General features: G+C 37.3%; 1 protein-coding gene across 6 annotated transcripts in view; it reads right to left on the bottom strand.

The window, feature by feature from the left end:
* LOC115426787 (misshapen-like kinase 1) overlaps positions 1-20,401 on the bottom strand; it is a 114,616-nt gene that overhangs the window by 25,391 nt on the left and 68,824 nt on the right. For 5 of the 6 annotated variants that reach the window (XR_003936394.1, XM_030145019.1, XM_030145022.1 and 2 more), the window contains 11 exons: positions 19,159-19,238; positions 15,689-15,777; positions 15,308-15,402; positions 14,593-14,677; positions 13,239-13,409; positions 11,925-12,033; positions 9,524-9,679; positions 9,278-9,421; positions 5,706-5,840; positions 5,486-5,586; positions 4,755-4,904 (listed from right to left, as the gene is read on the bottom strand). Coding sequence is in view for 5 of the 6 variants with exons in the window: in XM_030145019.1 (XP_030000879.1) it covers positions 4,755-4,904; positions 5,486-5,586; positions 5,706-5,840; positions 9,278-9,421; positions 9,524-9,679; positions 11,925-12,033; positions 13,239-13,409; positions 14,593-14,677; positions 15,308-15,402; positions 15,689-15,777; positions 19,159-19,238 (1,315 nt within the window). In the remaining variant the exon portion in view is untranslated. The remainder of the gene's footprint in view (positions 1-4,754; positions 4,905-5,485; positions 5,587-5,705; positions 5,841-9,277; positions 9,422-9,523; positions 9,680-11,924; positions 12,034-13,238; positions 13,410-14,592; positions 14,678-15,307; positions 15,403-15,688; positions 15,778-19,158; positions 19,239-20,401) is intronic. The other variant, XM_030145020.1, reaches the window with a different exon arrangement.

The raw sequence follows: 20,401 nt of genomic DNA, 5'->3' as shown, positions 1-20,401 counted from the left end.
TCGGACTGTATGGATGTGAGAAATATATATATATATATATATATATATATATATATATACACATATATACACATACTGTATATATATTAGAATTTCAGTACTTTAAAACTGGATTTTTGTACCACCTGATGTCTTAGATTAAGTTAAGAAACAGTTATCAGTCCTTGTCTAGATTAATCAGAATGAGGATGCCATGAATGTCAAGAATGCATTAAAAAACTGTGTAAGTGGATATTGATCAGGACGTAAAGTTAATAATTAGAAAAATGGCTTTATCATATCAAGTACAAAGACTTCGTTTCGGCACTTAACTGAAGTTTCTAGTTATCTTTGCTTTAAGCATTTATTACCTGACAAATTCTTACTGCCTGTATTTTAACACAAATGTCTGTGCTTTCTAGTCAAACTTTCAAAACAGACCTTAGTTTTCATGCCAGGGCCTTGTTTTTTACTCTGAATCACTGTGTACCCTCACAAAAACAAGAGTAATTTCAAGGATGGGACAAAAGCACACAGAAAAGATGATCCTGGGGTGCTGCCATTACGCATCACAAATGATAATGTAACAAGATGAAACCTGTATAATATGGTCCTTGATTTCATGATTTAGTGCTAATTTGTTGATTTTGATTACAATTCTGTTTCAAGACAAAAACAATGGAAAAAATGTAAATGATGGAACAAGAGAAAAATGATGTACTAGACAAAACAAGATGAAACCAATGCAAAAGATGAAAATAACTTAAAACATGGAAAAAAGATGTCATGTTTACAATGTCAAAATAATGTCATCTTTACTTTTATGCCACATTTTGATGTGGACTTTTTCACTTTCACTGCAGTAAAGAAGTTGAATCAATACTTGTAACTTTCTTCACCTGCAATTAAGATTTCATAGTTGCTCTACACGTTTCAGCTCTTTCCACACTACAAGATGGGTCTCCCATTGTAAAGTGAGACAAATTAAAGAATAAAGTCATTAACCCTGTGTATCAGCTCCCTTTGAACAGTTTCAATGCATTTGCCGTGAAGGATAGTGATAAATGAAAGTGATACGATTTAATGGAATGTTTCATGTTACCCCCTTCATGAGGATATCACAAACAGATCTGTCTGTCAGAACATGTCAGAACTCAAAACCTACAAAACATTTTGACTTTGACATTTTATAGAACGTAGGTCTCTAACATATCTTGGTCCTCCTTAAACATGATCAAGGTTTTTAAAGAATTCTTCACTATAGGGCAGTTTTTTTTACATTTTTATCATTAGTTCAATGATAATGACAAATGATAATGAATGATTAAATGTGGTGAATGTGGTGGTTATGATCTAAGTGGGCAAGGGTCTGCAATCTGTAATTGTCTCGAATTGTGAAAAATGCCAAAATCAGATTAGTGCATCATCTGCAGCCACTAAGACAGCAGTTTTTCTGCACAGTACGTCCCAGTAATTATACTGCGTGCAGCCACACACACAACAGTCTCAAAACAAACTTCGACAATTTCAATGTCTTTCACTCAGGTCTTTTGTTTTGGACACTTTTGCAACATATGCTAAAACAGAGTTCAATAGTTGTCTGACAGTCTAGTGACCCAATACACTCACCTGGGCATGGAAATGTCAATCCTCACACCTACTGAAAAACCTTAATACTCCATGTTAGCAGCATCACTATTTACACTATCTGTGAAGTACAGTGAACTTGTGAAAAAGTAAGCAGAGCTTACTAATGGCCCCATCCCCACTGCACAACCCTTTACCCCTCCCTGCTCATTGATACCCTGCCTAGTCAGACATTAATTTTAAATTTTAAATTTAATGTAACTGTTAAGTAGATTAAAGTGTGGGCTCAGGAGGAAGAGTGGGTTGTCTAATAACCAAAGGGTTGGTGATTCGAATCCCGCTCTGTCCTAGTCATGTGCTGTTGTGTCCTTGGGCAAGACACTTCACCCACCTGGCCTCCAGTGTCACTCACCCTGGTGTATGAATGCGTGTGAATGTTCGATGGTGGTCGGAGGGGCCATTTAGTGCAAATTTGCAGCCACGCTTCCGTGAGTCTACCCTAGGGCAGCTGTGGCTACAAACGTAGTTTACCACCACCAGAGTGTGAATGTGAGAGGGAATGAATAATGGATCAACAATGTAAAGCGCTTTGGGTGCCTTGAAAAGTGCTATAGAAATCTAATCCATTATTATTGTTATTATTATTTTTAAAGTAAATTATTGTCATTTTTTGGGTAGTTTTCATTTTCATTTATTTATTTATTTAGACAGGGACAATACACAATATACATTAACCTTAAAAAGGAGAGACGTAGTGTGCCAGGTTCTAGCACTAGTGCTAATTTCTACCTGTAGTCCCTGAGCAGGCTAGTGTTATTATTAAAAAAAAGACATTAATAAAAACTAAAACATTAAAAAACAGGAAAAAAAAATGCATATTTATAACTCTATCTGTATAAAATATTCATTCACATCCAACCATTCACTCTTATGTCCCACTGCAGTCTGTCACACACACTCTGAGCATGTTTACATTACATTACATTATGGCTACAGGTTTGGTTTGACAGTAGCTGTTTTTTCACCATGTGAGAGAATGTGTGATAGTTTGTAATTGTTAGTAGTTCTGTTAGTAATGTGTTCCACTGTCGCCTGGCCACACGAGAATCCTGAATTGGAAATGCAGTTTTGTGTCTCGGAATCATGCACTCGGTAGTTCAGTCAAATTAAGACAAACATTAAATTGCCCAAGTCTTCACTCTCAATCTGATTGCACTTTGTCTGCCGAATTGGGTAAATAGTCATCAAGAAATTGGCTGAACAAATTTCAAAAATTTGTTAAAAAAATTGATAAAGTGAAATTCAGCCAATGAACTTGGCCCTGCGCCTCTCCTCGTAGTAAAGAAAAAAAGAGCGTCAAATTTGAAAAGAATCGGGTGTGTAGTGTTCGAGATATCGGTTGGAAAAAAATCTGACAGGTGGACAGACGTAATTCCTAGTATTACCTGGTATTAACAGGGAAGGGGTAAAAAAAAAAAAAAAAGTACTCTGGGGCATTTAAAATGATTGTGAACTGAGTAGAAATGGTTTGGTAGCACTACTACTTATTTAATGACATGATCTGTACAGTTCCTCTGAAAAGTAGTTCATATGATGAATTCAGATCATCTCACTACGGTGATAAGACTTGTGCTCAATAGTTTGTTTGATTATTTATAAATCAAGTGACAGTGGACAAGACATAGTAACACAGTAGGGCTGCACGATTAATCGATTTTAAATCGAAATCGGATTTTTTAATTAGTACGATTTTTAAAAAAGGGAAATCGTAAAATCGATTTCATCTCTCTCGTACCTGCGGGCCGCGCGCTTGCGGGCTCCCGTAGGCTCCTCCTCCTATCAGTGACAGCGGTCTGTCACAGAAGTCTGTGTAATGACTGGACTTTAAATGTGTTATTGAGCCCGCAGTACTTATAGTAATGTAAGCCATGGCTTCACGCACGGATCCCGCAACTGAAATAGAACTGCATGTGGATCACTCATCTTCCGTTGTCCCAGATCCGTACTGTACTGTCTTCTTCCGAACCGGGTCCGAGTCTCGGGGTCATCAGCCTCAGCAGAGGAGCCCACACAGCCCCCTGCCCACACACATGCACCAGCTCCACAGATAGAATCCCTCCAGCGTGTCCTGGGTCAGTCTATTCCACGCACGGATCCCCCAGTTTAAATAGAACCGCATGTGGATCACTCATATTAACGTGGTCAACGCACACGCGTGCGCACGACTGATGCCTGTCACTGACTTACATTGGTATCACTTCTGTGGGCCCAGATACCCAGGAAAAAAAACAAAACAAAAAACAAAAACAAAAACAAATATATATATATATATATATATATATATATATATATACACATATTTATAATTTAGTCCTCTTACTTGCTAAATTTTTCATTCACAAATGTAAGTTCTGTTACACAAAACCAAATATTATTTATTTTTTGAAGGATGTTGAACTTTATTTAAAGCTGTTAGGTAAATGTGGAAACAAAAAGGCTATAAAAAACATAAGTATTTGCTCTGATTTGGAGATTGTATTATATAGTGTATCCCCCCTGACAAACTTCTGCTATTTTCTTGTTGTATACATTTTTTGTATACTCTACTTCATTCAATAAAGATTTAATTAAGAATAAAACTTCTGTGGGTTCATCATGTGATCCCATCACAGATTTGAGGTTAGAGCAGTGCCTTGCATTGTTGGCTGCTCACGAAAATGGCATGCTGACTTCTGTTGTCTTTTGTAGTTTTACCCAAAAATCGAAATCAAAATCGAAAATCGAGTTTTTAGAGGAAAAAATCGGGATTTTTTTTTTTTGCCAAAATCGTGCAGCCCTATAACACAGTATGTGTTTGATATACAGTATGTAGTCACACTAGTAGTAAAATTCAAGTAAATACCTGCATTCTGGATATTTACTTATTCGTGTAGTAAATTGCGTGGTTTCCAAAATAATTTTTTTCCAGACCTCCAGGTAGCCTCTTCATATGTTTTGTCTTATGAAAATGGTTTGAAACCAAAGATTCTTTTGACAATAATACAAGTAGATACAAGCAAAAAATCATTTGAGATACTGAGCAAATTTCTGGTATTTCATCTTTACAAATTAATAGCAAACAAAAGATAAACAAAGTTCCAAATGGTCAAATGTGCATGTAGAGAACACATCTTAAAGCAGACACTTACATGGGTAGGCAGGTATAGGTCATAAGGTGTCCCAGAGTCAACATCAATGGCATGGAAACCAGACACGGAACCATAGATGACCTTTAACCTTTGGCCTTCCTCCACTGTCAGGTCAACAGACAGTGGTCTTTGAGGCAGAGACCTGAACGACTGAGCAGAAACAAGAAACAAGTGATATTTCTCTTCAAATGTAAAAGCAAACTGTGTACTTTAACATTGTAATAATGATGCACGTAATGAGGGAAATTATCATTAACAACAGGACATAGCGTGACGACAAAAGTTCTCAAATGCTTTGACAACCTATATCCAAATGTGACATTCATGTTATGACATTCAGGGATATCACAGCATTTATGGCCTTTTCAGCCAAGTCAGAGTTAAACTATGTTATGGAAGGAGGAGAAAGTAGCTCGGACCACAGAGGACACAGAGAAATGGGACACAGCCCTGTTTAGAATGCGTGTGTGTGTGTGTATGTGCAGGTGTCTCACAATGAATATGACCCTATTAGTTATTTTTTCTCTTTGTCTTGTCAATGTTTTGCCCCAGATAGGTAAAGATATGTCGAGGACAGAAAAGACAGAGATGGTGGATTCACTGCCCAACCAAACACTGTGTAATTAAATGAGCTGGAATATGCATTATACACCAAAAGAATTACATTCGTTAATGAGGGGTAAGACAGACCAGTTCATAATATTCACATATGTGGTTTAAATGTTACTGACCTTGAAGGCCATAAATTTATGGTACGGCTTTGGAGCCCAGGCATACACCTCCACAGCATTCTTTAGAGCAATCACTAAGAACTTGATCTTCTCATATCGCACTGAAAACAAAGCGGACAGACCCATCAGATGTGGATACGTGGCAACTGTGAAGGTCTGTACTTCAGCATGAAAACATGTCAGCAGATACTCCCTGGTTTACAGAGTATTGTGTACTCACCCACTTTGTAGTGAACACAGCCTTCCAATTCACCTACTGAAGTCCAGCCCTGTCTCTTCTCAACCTCTGGATCATTATGAAGGATTTTATTCCTTAACCAGGACAGATAGTACAGACGGAGCTTGTTCTTTTTACCTATAGACAGAGAGAAGTGAAGGGAAATATATAAAACTCGAAATATACAGTATGTGTGGGGTAACAATGTAAAGATGGACAGCAACTTATGTTTTCTTTTGCAGCCATAAATATGCTTTATGTTACCTATTTATATACATTTATACAATAAACATATACAATGGGGCAAAAAAGTATTTAGTCAGCCACTGATTTTGCAAGTTTTCCTACTTAGAAAGATGAGAGAGGTCTGTAATTTTCATCAGAGGTACACTTCAACTATGAGAGACAAAATGAAAAAAAAAAAATCCACGAAATAACATTGTAGGATTTTTAAAGAATTTATTTGTAAATTATGGTGGAAAATAAGTATTTGGTCAATAACAAGAGTTCAGCTCAATACTTTGTAACATAACCTTTGTTGGCAATGACAGAGGTCAAACATTTCCTGTCAGTCTTCACCAGGTTTGCACACACTGTAGCTGGTATTTTGGCCCATTCCTCCATGCAGATCTCCTCTAGAGCAGTGATGTTTTGGGGCTGTCGCTGGGTAACACGGACTTTCAACTCCCTCCACAAATTTTCTATGGGGTTGAGGTCTGGACACTGGCTAGGCCACTCCAGGACCTTGAAATGCTTTTTACGGAGCCACTACTTCGTTGCCTGAGTGTTGTGTTTGGGATCACTGTCATGCTGGAAGACCCAGCCACATTCCATCTTCAATGCTCTCACTGATGGAAGGAGGTTTTGGCTTAAAATCTCATGATACATGGCCCCATTCATTCTTCCCTTAACACAGATCAGTCGTCCTGTCCCCTTTGCAGAAAAACAGCCCCAAAGCATGAGGTTTCCACCCCCATGCTACACAGCAGGTATGGTGTCCTTGGGATGCAACTCAGCATTCTTCTTCCTGCAAACACGACGAGTTGAGGTTTTACCAAAAAGTTCTATTTTGGTTTCATCTGACCACATGATATTCTCCCAATCCTCTTCTGGATCATCCATATGCTCCCTGGCAAACTTCAGATGGACCTGGACATGTACTGGCTTAAGCAGGGGGACATGCCTGGCGCTGCAGGATTTGAGTCCTTCTTGGCGTAGTGTGTTACTGATGGTAGCCTTTGTTACGTTGGTCCCAGCTCTCTGCAGGTCATTCATCAGGTCCCTTAGTGTAGTTCTGGGATTTTTGCTCACTGTTCTCATGATCATTTTGACCCCATGGGATGAGATCTTGCGTGGGGCCCCAGATCGAGGGAGATTATCAATGGTCTTGTATGTCTTCCATTTTCTTACAATTGCTCCCACAGTTGATTTATTCACACCAACCTACTTGCTTATTGTAGATTCACTCTTCCCAGCCTGGTGCAGGTCTACAATTTTCTTCCTGGTGTCCTTCGACAGCTCTTTGGTCTTGGCCATGGTTGAGTTTGGAGTCTGACTGTTTGAGGCTGTGGACAGGTGTCTTTTACACAGATAACGAGTTCAAACAGGTGCCATTAACACAGGTAACAAGTGGAGGACAGAAGAGCTTCTTAAAGCAGAAGTTACAGGTCTGTGAGAGCCAGAAATCTTGCTTGTTTGTGGGTGACCAAATACTTATTTTGCACCATAATTTACAAATAAATTCTTTAAAAATCCTACAATGTGATTTCCTGGATTTTTTTTTCTCATTTTGTCTCTCACAGTTGAAGTGTACCTCTGATGAAAATTACAGACCTCTCATCTTTCTAAGTAGGAGAACTTGCAAAATCAGTGGCTGACTAAATACTTTTTTGCCCCACTGTATGCCTGTGGAGTGTATAAATATATCTTCGAAGTGAACCTCATGAAGTGAAGGTATTCCTCAGAAGGAAATACATATTTTGGTATACTGAGAAAGGTTAGTCATTTCATCAAACAAACTGTCAGCATACTCTGCATAATTCTCTAATTTATCTCTGTTTATTATAAGGAATACTTTTCCAACTAATTTCCATTAAGCTTTGGTTCTTCAATCCATGTTAGTTAGTTAGTTAGGTTCACTTATACCCACACTTATCACACATATCATATACTGATCATATATTTACATTTTGTGCTTATATCAATATTTCTATTGCCATTGTTGTTGCTATGATACGACTATCATTAATTTACCATCATTTTTATGTAGTCAGATTATTTTCTCTAAATAAATTCTAGGCACTTCATAACTAATTTAAACCTGCTTGTGTAGATTTACTCACAATTGTCAATAAAACTTAAAAATTATTGGAGTCAAACAAAAAAGGATGAACTTGCATTTTAATATTATTTCATGGTTCCTAAAAAAATATGTCCACTTATAGTGAGTATACATTAAAGTATATATATAACAAACTGTATACATTGTCATACACCTCACCAATAGAAGCATTTAAACGCTGTTTTTCAGTCTGTGTAGAACCATAATTCTATTAATTCATAATTCTAACAGGGGAAAACCTCATCATATTTACAGTCACTGCTTAATATTCACATTACAAGTCAAACTCTGCATTCTAGAAGCTTCATCAGTCTGCGCATACCCAAATCCTGTCCCTCCTTTGCTGCTCCATTTTTTTAAAATTTTTCTGCTGGAGATGACTGGAATCATCTGCAGCCGACTTTAAAGCTGAGCTCTTTCATTCCACTTTCCTCCTTCAACAACTCCATGTAACCATTACTACAGGACCATTACACTTGCTTTTAGCCAGTTTGTTTTTAATACACGTCCCCATATGTACTGTATCTGTTTCTTTTAGCACTGGTACGGCATGTAAAACTGTATTATCTGTTTTTATATCTTACTGCTAATAACTACTCTTACAAAAAAACAAACAAACAAACACTGTAAATAATATAAATAACACTCTCTTTTAGCACTATCATGGCTTGTTATGTGACTTTGTAACTTGTAAGTTGCTTCTTTGTTTTGGTTCTGTTTTTTTCCCTGTTTTAACTGCCTACTATGCTGCCTCTTGGCCAGGTTGTCATTGTAAATGAGAACTGGTTCTCAATTGACATACTTGGTAAAATAAAAGCTAAATAAATGAGTAACATTTAACTTGCATAATATCAAAATGCCAATGAAAACTATTTACCCCTTGGAACCCCCCCCCCCCCCCCCGGCCTTTTTAAAAAAATTGTTTTCAAAAATGGAATCACGGTCAATATAATTATAATTAAGCTTTTTCTGATGAGAATTTAAACCAGAGCATAGCAAGACCTCCTCAGCCTGAAAAAATGTTGAAATTGCATTGCAGACTTTTTCTCTGACTATCAAAGTTTTACAGTACCTATCTTTGAATCCAGGCTGAGGGGGTAAAAACTCTTGTCAAAGTACAAACACATGTTTACAAAGTAATGTCAGTTAATAATAAATGTATAATGTAAATGGTGAATGCTTTTCATAGGTACTGTATATCACTACTAGTGTATCAGATTCATGGTCCAAGTACCTGATATAGTGATGAGAACATTAAGTCCTTCTAGCACGTCCATCTGCTGAAACCTTCGTCTGCTGATGAGGGAGTAGACTTTCCCCTGACCGCTGCGATCCAGAAGCCACAGCCCACTCTCTGTCCCCACCAACAGGTTTACACCTGTGAATATACACAAACTTAACACTTCACAGTGTCACACACCTATACAACATCCAAACCCAGTGGCTTGGTACATAAAGAAAAACAAAATAATTTACAAACCCCAAAGTCCAGCACAGAGAATTTCGGCGTTGAATTTCTTTTTGTACTTGCGGATCTCTGGAGTGTCACTCTGCGGTCTGATGTTGGTGGGGTTTACATTTACTACTGAACCCTTTCTGTGATTCTCTCTCTTGATCGGCTCACCTTTGACACCTGCTCCACAAGGACAAATAATATAAAGCATACATGAGTGAAATACAGGGGTTTGATCTCTTTCTATGCACTAACCAAAAATAAAACTATTACAGTCCATAGCTAGTTTACTCAAACTTAGTAAACTTACTCAAAATGGGTAGGAGATCTATTGGGTTGCCAAATGTCAGAGTAAAATACATGAAATTAATATGATATGTGAATTAATTTTCCAGATCAAAATAGTAGAAGAGCCTTCTTTAGAAGAATTTATGTTTGAAATGTAGACATAGGAGATGTTAGTAGATAAAAACAACATAAAGATGCAACAAAAAGAAAATGATGTAAAATATGGGACCATAAAAGATGTGACAAGATGAAAATTTATGTCAGTAAGAGTTCCGAAATTATAACACTTTAAGGTGTATTTTTGTAAAAGACAAAGTTAATTTTTCTGCATCACAACCTGAAAACTTTGGAAACAACAGTCCATTTTTCACATATCACAGTTGATAAAGTAAAATCCCTCTAAGCAAGACCAAACTGATGTCTTTATACATCTTTTTATTTACCTTATGTAACCATCAGGGATATTGTCTGCAGGTACTTATCTGGTAAATATGTACATAACCAATGAAATATGAGGTAGCCTAATAATGTTCACTGCCCAAAGCTAATAAACTGACAACTGAGTCAGCAGCGACACCCCTTATGATGAGGTGCTCAGGCCACTGTTATTGAACAGCAGTGAACATAGGGCTTAATTTAGGTACAAATACAAAACTTTTCAATCCACTGGGAGTACGTGCCACAATCTGGAGAAGTCTTCTTTCATATTAGTCTGTTTATTTTCTCAGTTAAGAAGTAGCTTTAAAATCCCCTGGAAATGTCTGTGGGTAAAATGTCTCTGCGCAGGGGATCCAAGTCTGCTACATACTCCGTGAGAACAGAGAAAATTGTTTGTTTTGTTGGGGTGGCAAGAAAAGGAACAAAGTTCATTTAGGCTGGGACATTTCATATTTCACTAGAAACACAAGTGCCGAACTCATGGGAGGTTCTCTGCTCATTAACCACCCCCACACTGATTATCTGTCCAATCACGCAATAGCGCTCACACATAAGAAGAAAGTTCTGCCCAGACGATGTGTTGAGAAAAAATAGGACCCAATGGCCCTGTAGCTTATCGGCCAAATTAAAAGCTTTGGGAAATGTATCCAGATGCCATTTATTATCACCCAGTTATGTGTATTTATTATATTACAGAAATAGCCCATGTTTTGGTCATATTCCAATCAGATCTGTAAAAAATTCAAATTCCAACTCGATATCATTGATACTTAGTGATTTATTGTATCGATCCACTTCCTATCTCTTACAATGGGAAAATTTTTCAAAGCCACACCAAATCCAGAATCAGATCCGGATCGAAATAATTTCAATACCTTGTGTTGACATCATCATAAAGAAGCTGTTTACCAAGTTTGAAGTCAATCAGAACTGTAGTTTCGGAGAAAAAGATGATTGAAATTTTTTCCCCATAAGAGCCCATGTTAAATTTTCCGTAAGTTCCTGGATCCAGAAGAAGATCCTGATCAGCATGTGGACATTATGTTTTGGTCATCTCCCCATCAGGGCTGGACTGTATAAATTTCAACTTGGTATCATTTATATTTACTTAGTTATTGCATCAATCCACTTCTTATCTCTTATAATGGGGACATTTTTCAAAGTCGCACCAAATCCAGAATCAGATCCAAATAATTTCACTAACTTTTGTTGACATCATCATAAAGAAGCTGTATGCCAAGTTTGAAGTCAATCGGAATTGTAGTTTCGGAGAAGAAAACGATTGAAATTTTTGTAACGGACGACAGACGCCGATGGACGCCGCATGACGACAATAGCTTACGGCCTGTCGGCCGGTAAGCTAAAAACTGTGAGAAATCCCAAATCGGGTAACAAAATTCCATTGTTTTGTTCTCAAAGTCCAGGAAGTGAGAAGAAATTTTTCTGTTGTCATGGAGTATGTAGCAGGCTTAAAATACAATTTCTTACTCATTTGAGCAACTTAATCATGAATCCCACAGAATTAAACTCTACATTAGTTTGTATAGCTTAACAACTCATTTCATTTGTTCATTATGCTGTCACAAATTCCTTTACTGATCTTAGGGAACATTCTTCCCTAACACTAGATGCAAGAACAAAGTTGTAGCAGAAACCCTTTTACTGTGTGTAAGTAGACTATATTGCATGTAACGGTACTTACTGGGGCTCTGTGGAGGTGATGATATGTGCATCAGTCTTGGATCAATGAAGGATAGGAAGGAGGAAGAGGAAGATGAGGAGACGTTTTTACCAGTAGGGCTGCAGATCTCCTAATGAGCAGAAAAACAGAATGGAAAACAAAGGAAGAATTTCAGAGCAGAAAAAAAGATTTCATTCAAACTTTACAGTATTCATTATTTAATGGATGTGTGTTAGTTTTATTTAAACAGAGACATATCTGAACATACTACAGCATACTGTAATTTCAGACTACATTAATTTGCATTAGTCTGCTAAAAACAACAACTATTGATGTTGTCTTTCTAAATGAAGGTAAAAAGTATCATCAGATTACTTTTACTGAGGTGATTCGACACTCCAGTGAAAGTTTTACTTTAAACTTGACTAAATTTAAGTAATTACTACCAATAAAATATACTTAAAGTCTAAAACCTCAAATGCACCCTGTCAGTGTTTTGCTATCATACATATTGTTTTAGTATTCATTTTACCGTATGTTACATACTGGTGAGTAGTTTCATCTATTGCCACGAATCATATATTAAGATCATCATATGTTTATAGCCTTGCAGTCCTGTGAGAACCATCTCTTGCTTCAAAAGTCTAGATTTCATAAGCTCAGGGCTGTTAGTAGTGGCATTCAGTAGCATTTTCCAGTCTGGGAGGGTTTTAAAAGAGCCTTTAGGTGTAAACAATGATGAATTTAAAACTCAACCCATGAAGGAACACTTCCACCTTCTGTTTATATGTGAAGATAGATGATAATCTGAAAAAAACTAAAACTGTAGGATCACTGTAGTGGAACAAAAAATAAACCTCCTTAAACTTTTATCTATATAGTAAATAGTATAGTAGAAGCACAGAAGTACCAAACATAAAAATACTCAAGTACATCAGATTTGTACTTAAAGGCAGTACTTGAGTAAAAGTACAAAAAATAACAGTTATGTGAATCATCAACTTAATTGCATCTTTCTATCATAAAAACCATGTCTTTGCCTCCCTCTAGTGGATGACTGTAGCATTTGTTTCCTTTTTTGTTTTGTTTTTTTAAAAAATCATCCACTGAGCTAAATTGTAACAAAAATAAATACATTTCTTCCAGTGACTTCTTAAAGTACTTAGAGTCTTTTTATTTAATGCAGATTGCTTTCACAGTTTGCCACACCTTCCGCAGCATTGTGAAGTCTGAGAACAGTAACAAGAAACAAAAAAATAAATAAACCAGTGCAACTATCAGCGTAGCGTGTCCTGGATCTGTGTGTCTGACTGCACTTGTTCCTGATAAACTCACGTGTCTCTCCTGGTGTGTGGGGGATCGAGGGGTTGTGGGCGACTGTGAGTAGGTGAGTTCTCGTGTTCGCTGCTGCTGGCCCGGTGCATTGTGGGTAGGGCTGGAGGAAGAGGTTTTCTGCAGAAGGTCTGGTAGCAGGTAGGTGGTGTCGTCTGAACCCATCCGAGATATCTTTACAACGCAGAGGATTAGTAAGAGTGCAGCTTCTGACAACATCAGTGTGGAGACTGCACCCTCTAGGTGTTAAATACTGAAATTTAACCAAGTGTGTGCAGGAGTGTGGGGGTGTGTCAGAATAGTCATCTTTGTTCAAAAAGTTCCTAACTGAATGTCAGCCATGATAAGAGCTGTCTGAATTCTCTAAATGCAAAACAAAAGAACGTTAATGCTTCTTTTAGTAATAGCATATACTAAACCATCCTTTAACAAAGAAAAGGACAGAGTGCCATCCCACAACCGCTGCAGCAGCAACATCATCCAGCCTGACCATTTACTTAAAGAAAGAATCAACATGACGATAGAACGCACATTTTCATGATTATGTTGACATGATGATGATGTTGGGTACTTAAAACACTTGCTGTAAAATGTGAAGTTAATTCAGCATAACCTGAGCTTAGTTTGCATGAATTAGTCTATAGTTACATCATTGACTAAGTTTTGTGTCCTTCAGTCACAGACGCCTTACTAAAACTAAACTGTAAACAGTGAACTTCAGCGGGAAGAGAAATGCAGTCGAATCAGGCCAGAGGAAGTGTACTTGTGGGATAAAATATTATCAGTGTGGGCAGATGATGTTTTTAATGCATCAAGTAGACTTTAGAATAACCACATGAAGGCTTGCAGATGTACAGATATTTACAGCTTTATACTTATTTTGTAAAGATTTACTATTTTGATACAATCGTGCTGAGTCAGGATCAATATTGACAAATAGACACAGACAGGAGGACATGTGCGGAGCTATAGCCTTTATTTAGGCCTATTTCTGTCCCAACCTTGGTAATGAAATCACATTTTTAATATGCTGTCCACATTTATATCCTGAATTAAACATGGGAAGAACACATTGAGGGCAGTATCCAAGATGCAATTTTTGTGGTCCATCTTCATGATATTATATGTACTTTCACCATGGCTGACTGATGTCATACCCATCTAGTGTGAGAGCAGTTGGATTCTTTCAGTGTAGTGGCATCTTTCCCTATAAATAGAAATTCTATTTTCCATCTTTCCATGGAAACCCCCACGGGGGAAAGATAAGGAAGAGTAGATGGGATAGGGTGTGCTTTTGGATGTTTTGGCCCACCCTGTACGTGTGTGGGTGAGTCATTAGTTGTGCATGTGTAGGTACCTGGTTCAGATTGTGGTGAGGCTGCAGGACAATGCCATCAGGTATTCCTCTGAAGTATTTCCCTTTCCCGTTGGACAGGCCAGACCTTGAAACACAGAGAGGGAAGGATTTCACATCAGAGGTGGAGTACAGCAGGCACTGTATTGAGTACTAACAAACAAGATCAATACATCCTCATGGTGGATCTGATGGAAATACAGAGCATTAACTTCCATATGAGCAGAAGAAAAAACAAGGGACATATTTGTTACCCAACATGATAAAATCTAAGATCTATTTACCTTCACCATTAGCAGAACTGTGATTTGTCACCATGGTTTTGTAATGTAGAACATAAGCCTATGATTTCAATCCTGCATTTAAATGTGTGCAGTACTTTAAAGCTACTGTGTTGTGGGTTGAACACTGATTTAGCAATCAGCAGAAACACTTCAACATACAGCTGAATTCTCAGGAAGGATAGGAACTCTGCTTAAACCACCAGTTCTCAATATCTGTTTCACAATTTCTTCGTTACTTTTTCATCTCGCAAAAATCATGTTTCATCATTGTGATGTTTGGAAACACTGCTAGAATTGCTTCATCTTTTTGTGTGCTGTGAGAACTGTTACAAAGGCACTACATTCCTAATATGACATATTTGAGTAGTCTTTGTAGGAAAGATGCTTGAAATGAATCACAGTCCACATGATTACACTGCTGAGAAAGTTCTTACCCGTTTCTGTCTTCATCGTCACTGCTGCCAACCTCATCGCTGGATGATGAATATTCAGTGGCTTTGTTCAGTCGACCAAGGGCAGATTTGACCCCCTGCGTGGTTGAAGGATGAAGAACAATATGAGTAAATATAGTCAGCTGAGTGAGAGGATCAAAGAAAAGTCTTGGAGGAAATGAAAGAGAAGGGGAATTCTGCTCACATTTGTAACTGCTGTTTGTTTGTCAAGACTTAATGACACCATGTTAATTTTCCTGATAGTGTTATCAGTTTACAAGCAGAACTTTATAATGTGACTCATTTCCTCTACATGGACTTCTAAGAAGTCTAACTTACACACAATTTGAGTACGGAAAAGTTATTCATAGTTACAAAACTTACTTGTGAGTGTCCAGTTGTTATGTTTTCCTGTGTCTTCCTGTGATGCTGTGGACGGTGTTGTAAGAGAGGGCTCTCCAGTTTGAAGTAACCTACAACACCCATACAGCACACTCACATTACACTGGTCTACAAGGAAAATGCTTCCAGAATAAAAGTAATGAAATTTTACCACGTGAGAGTCACTGATAAAGAAAAATCAAGTCAAAAATGCTGGTTGGCTGAACTTTCCAAGATACAGCCTTGGGTCAAAATGTGAAACTCAAGAATTAACAAGAGAATGGGTTTGACTCAAAAGGAGTATTTTTCTCAGAGCTACAAGATCTACTTCAAAACACTGTCAGCACATTAGAATACATTCACTTTACAGGTTCTATTTAGTGGAAGATTTATAAAACTATTATATAAATGTACATAAACCAAAATATATGTGTAATAGCACTTAATCATATACCTTGAAAACATCAGCAAACTGGCACTTTTGTCATTTATTTTCCAATTAATCTTATTAAAATATGTAACATTTAGCACATTTAATGTCTGAAACAAATCATTTCTAAAAAATTGTAGACCAGTGTTATTATTAGTGACACAGGTGAATTAAAGGAGCAAGGTGATGGTTAAACTATTTATTATAAACAGTAACTATAACTATCAAATAGAGTGGTGATACGTTTGTGCAGCAGATGTACATTAAGTGGAGGTCAAAGCATGGCTTCTACACTGCTAGTGATGTGTGGGCACAGGTTGAAATAGTCATGTACTTTACGAATTCACCTGCTCAAGTTATAACCAGCAGTTAACCACCAGCAGGATTAGTGGCATCAGGTGTTTCACAGTCTACAAGATGAACACTTTAGAGAGGTAATATCAAGTCTGCAGTGTGACAATGTTTATATCAACACTCATCCATGGGGTGGGGTAGGGGGTGGGGTGTTCCTTCTTAATAAGGTCAAAGAATGTTTTTTGTAAAAAAAAAAAAAAAAAAAAAAAAAGGCACAAAAAACAACTGCATATTAATCTCTGTTTATGTTTTATCAAGCCATCCTGAATATAAGTTTATAATATAAGTTTAAATCACTGTTGCAATGTTAAGTTTTCCATAGGCTTAGATTCAGTGTTCTTCAAATAAACGATGAGTATCTTCTGCAGCTTAGATAAGTACTGGCTCTGAATATGGTATATTCAATTTCATATAATTTTAGACCATTACTATTATATTTGCATACAACATCTGCTGTGGTTTTGTTCTATTATGCACTTCCTCCTTCTTCCCACCTTCCATCACCGTTACTGTATTGCACTAGTGCCGCTATAGTAAATAGATTAGATTCATATATTTTGTATTCTATTATAGTTTATCTTGTCTACCCTTTCATTTATTCGTATTCTATTTCAGCTTTTTTTTTTTTTTTATTGCATGGCATTTAACAGTAAGTTGAGAGAGAAACAGCATCTCAGTACACTTTATGTCCTGTGCATCTAGTGAAATTACAATTAAAAAAATCTTTGAATCTTTTGAATCTCTGAATCTTGAAAAGCTAGACCAGATGATAAATAAACAGCATGTCAAAAAGCGAACACCACAGCTCACTGAAGAAGGCCACTCGGGACCAATTGTAAGCATTAGTCAATTTCTGTTAGTTTTGCTGCCTTCCACACTGACTTAAGACAAATTTGGCTCAGGTTTTTCCCAAAATTCTTCAGGTGTTGCATGTAAGCCTTACAATGGTTGGAAAAACCCTGGACTGTGTAAAAGAAGTAGATGAATCCACCATCGTCACCCACTGGTTTGTGGAGTACAGTTCTGAAGCTTTGAATTTAACATTTGACCATCACTGCTTTGGTATTTGGAGGCAAAATTGACCGTATTTGGAGGATGGCTACAACAAGAGTGAAACCCAACAACTCGCCCTACTGACTTCACTGGTAACTAGGAAAATCTATGTTTAACATCCCAAGTCATTTCAGCCACATGCCAAATGTTTACACGTTTTGTTGAGAAAAGTTGATGTTTTTTGAGTAGGAGTCAACTGGGCATTGCATCCATCAGCTGTTAATTGTATTACACATACAGTACTTTTGGAATGGCTTCATCTTCAACCCATGGCTGTCACCTATTAAGCATTAAAGTGGGAAATGTGGAAAATACAATATGCAGTGAAGCCTGGTTTTACAGAAAATATGGTTTTAATGTCAAGAAACATAGCTTCACAAGCACCTCTTGAGATATGGATTCAAGTACTCCCTCACTCACATTTGAAAATGATATTCCCCTCCAATGAAAACACACCTGACACTTTTTCTGCAGATACAAGATTTTATTTGACAGTAAACTTTGTGGTTCTCTGGGAGAATCTATGATCTTCAGCTCCCATCAAACATGACCGAGGCCAACAGCCAACTGAGTGGGAGGCATCAAAAGTTGTCTCTTCCCAACCGCACAGAGGGCAACTTTGAAAGATAAAACATACTGTATCCAACAGCCCCTCTTTTTTCTACCTGCCTGTAGCTACAAGTGTGCATACCTGGCTGCCACACACAGAGGACACTGAGAGCACAGCTTTGAAATAGATGACTTGTTTCTTTCCATCTCTCCAGACACACAGGTAGAGAGGGCAGACTTTGAATGCATTACTTGAGTTATGCACTGTCCACTGTCTATCCTCTTTCAAATAAATGTATGAACTATATGTAGACAATACTGCAGACGTGTCCAAATCAAACCTTCAAAGAGCCAAAAAGGCATGAAACTACATTTGGTTAGAGTCTGTTATATTTGATAGAAAATGAATGCTCTAAAAGTTTACAAAACGTACTGTCAAACTATGTAGTTTTTATATAATTATTTAATGTTTTAACTGTATTTGACATTTTATTCTGTTTAATTTTTTTCATACAATTAAGACTTGGTTCTGAAAATATCATTATTTCATTTTCATAATATATCTTTTTTTATTCTAGTGGAGGAAATTAGATTTTTTGTCATACATCTAAAAATATAATGTATTATTTTCAATTTTCAATTATATTACATGTTTATTCTAGTAATATTCTGACTTTTTTTCTGACTTTTACCTAGTTATTCTCTTAATAGTGTTTTTCTCAAAATATTAGAACCTAATCTTGTGGCTTTTTTCCACAAAATATAACAGCTTTATTCTTCTTTATTCTATCATGACTTTTGTCCTTTAAATATTACAAGTTAATTCCCAAAAGTAATACTGGACTTCTCAAACTATTAGGATGTTACTATAACACTATGATGACTGTATTCTTGTAATACCTAATTTTTGTCCATTTAGTGTAGGTCTAATATTCTGTAGTTTACACACATTCCTCAGATTTGACCTGTGCTACATGTGTGAAAACAAGTGCTAAACTGAAGGGAAACTTGAGGGGAAATCCATAACAGTGCCAATAATCCAGAGGATAGATGCTGCTCTGTCGGGTGATCTTTTGGCTGTTTGTACCTGTGTGGTTGCTGCTTGTCGATGAACTTCCATGAGAAGACGCTCTTCCACTCTGATCTGCTCCAAACACTGGGCTGCCACTAGATGGAGAGAGACACACAAAGACACAGAGGGAGAGTGAGCTAAATCAATTCATTTAACACCTCTGTGTTATAATCTGGTCTTATTCCCTTGATGCTGCTTCTTTACTAATTTTATTTGATCCAAACTAATCTCATCAAACCGTGATCACCTGTTCCCTAGTGGTGTGGGCAAAAATGCTAAGTTACAGGCCAAATCCCAGGTCACCCCTCAGCCCTCTCCCTACCCCTCCATTTTCTGCATTCAGGTGAAGGGGTAGGTGTGTCCCAATTCTCAATGAGTCGGAGGGGAAGGGCTAAGGGGGAGGGCTGTTTGGCCCTCGAAATGGAGATTTTTCTGGACCACACTACACACAGAGGGGTATGAGAAACCTCCCATAATTCTGTTTGAATCATCAGCTAGATGGAGGTAACCACAGCTCAAAAGTGCAGCAATGTGACAAAAGAAACACACAAATGTATTTTCCTTGTAAACAGCTCAATCTTTTAATCGACCGTTCAATGCGGTTTGCAGTTGATAGCCGCAAAAAGTTGCTCAAAGCCCATGCAACCGAGACGGCTACAGCTGCTGATCGTATGGTGAATTCTTTCAGAAACAAAGTTTTCGCGTCTGTTAATAGTGGCATCGATGACTGATGATGATGTAACAGGTCTCGAAAGGTTGTCTCATTTCATAGGGGAATGTTTCAACCCCTACACCTTGCAGTTCCGTTTTAAGGGGTAGTGCCAAATGCAAGTAGTAGGGGTAAGTTGGAGGGCCAAAGGGTGAATTGGGATTGGGTCACAGTCTTGTATAAATGCAAGGTGTAAGATATTCATTAGCACTTAAAGCTCCTTATTGTAATCCAACAAAATCCCACTGAATCAGACAGACCGTACACACATTGTAACACAGTGTCCACTTACATTTCTCTTTTAAGTAAATGTTATATGACTAAAGCAATATGTTATACCTTCCTTTTCACTGGGATTTGACAGAGCTAATTTTGTATTTTTTCCTGAATCATGGATAATTAAATATGTAGGAGTCAGCGAAGGCAGTGTGTTACTGACACATTAGTCTGTGAAAGATCATGATGTAAAAGTGAATAAGAACAGGGCTTCAGAAGAACTTTTTACACTAGTCACATGGTATGAACACATATAATGAAATATAATAGAAT

Source organism: Sphaeramia orbicularis, chromosome 10 (genome assembly GCF_902148855.1).
Source record: "Sphaeramia orbicularis chromosome 10, fSphaOr1.1, whole genome shotgun sequence".
Classification (NCBI taxonomy): Eukaryota; Metazoa; Chordata; class Actinopteri; order Kurtiformes; family Apogonidae; genus Sphaeramia; species Sphaeramia orbicularis.
Note: the sequence above shows the minus strand (reverse complement) of the source record. Positions and strands in the feature narration are given on the sequence as shown.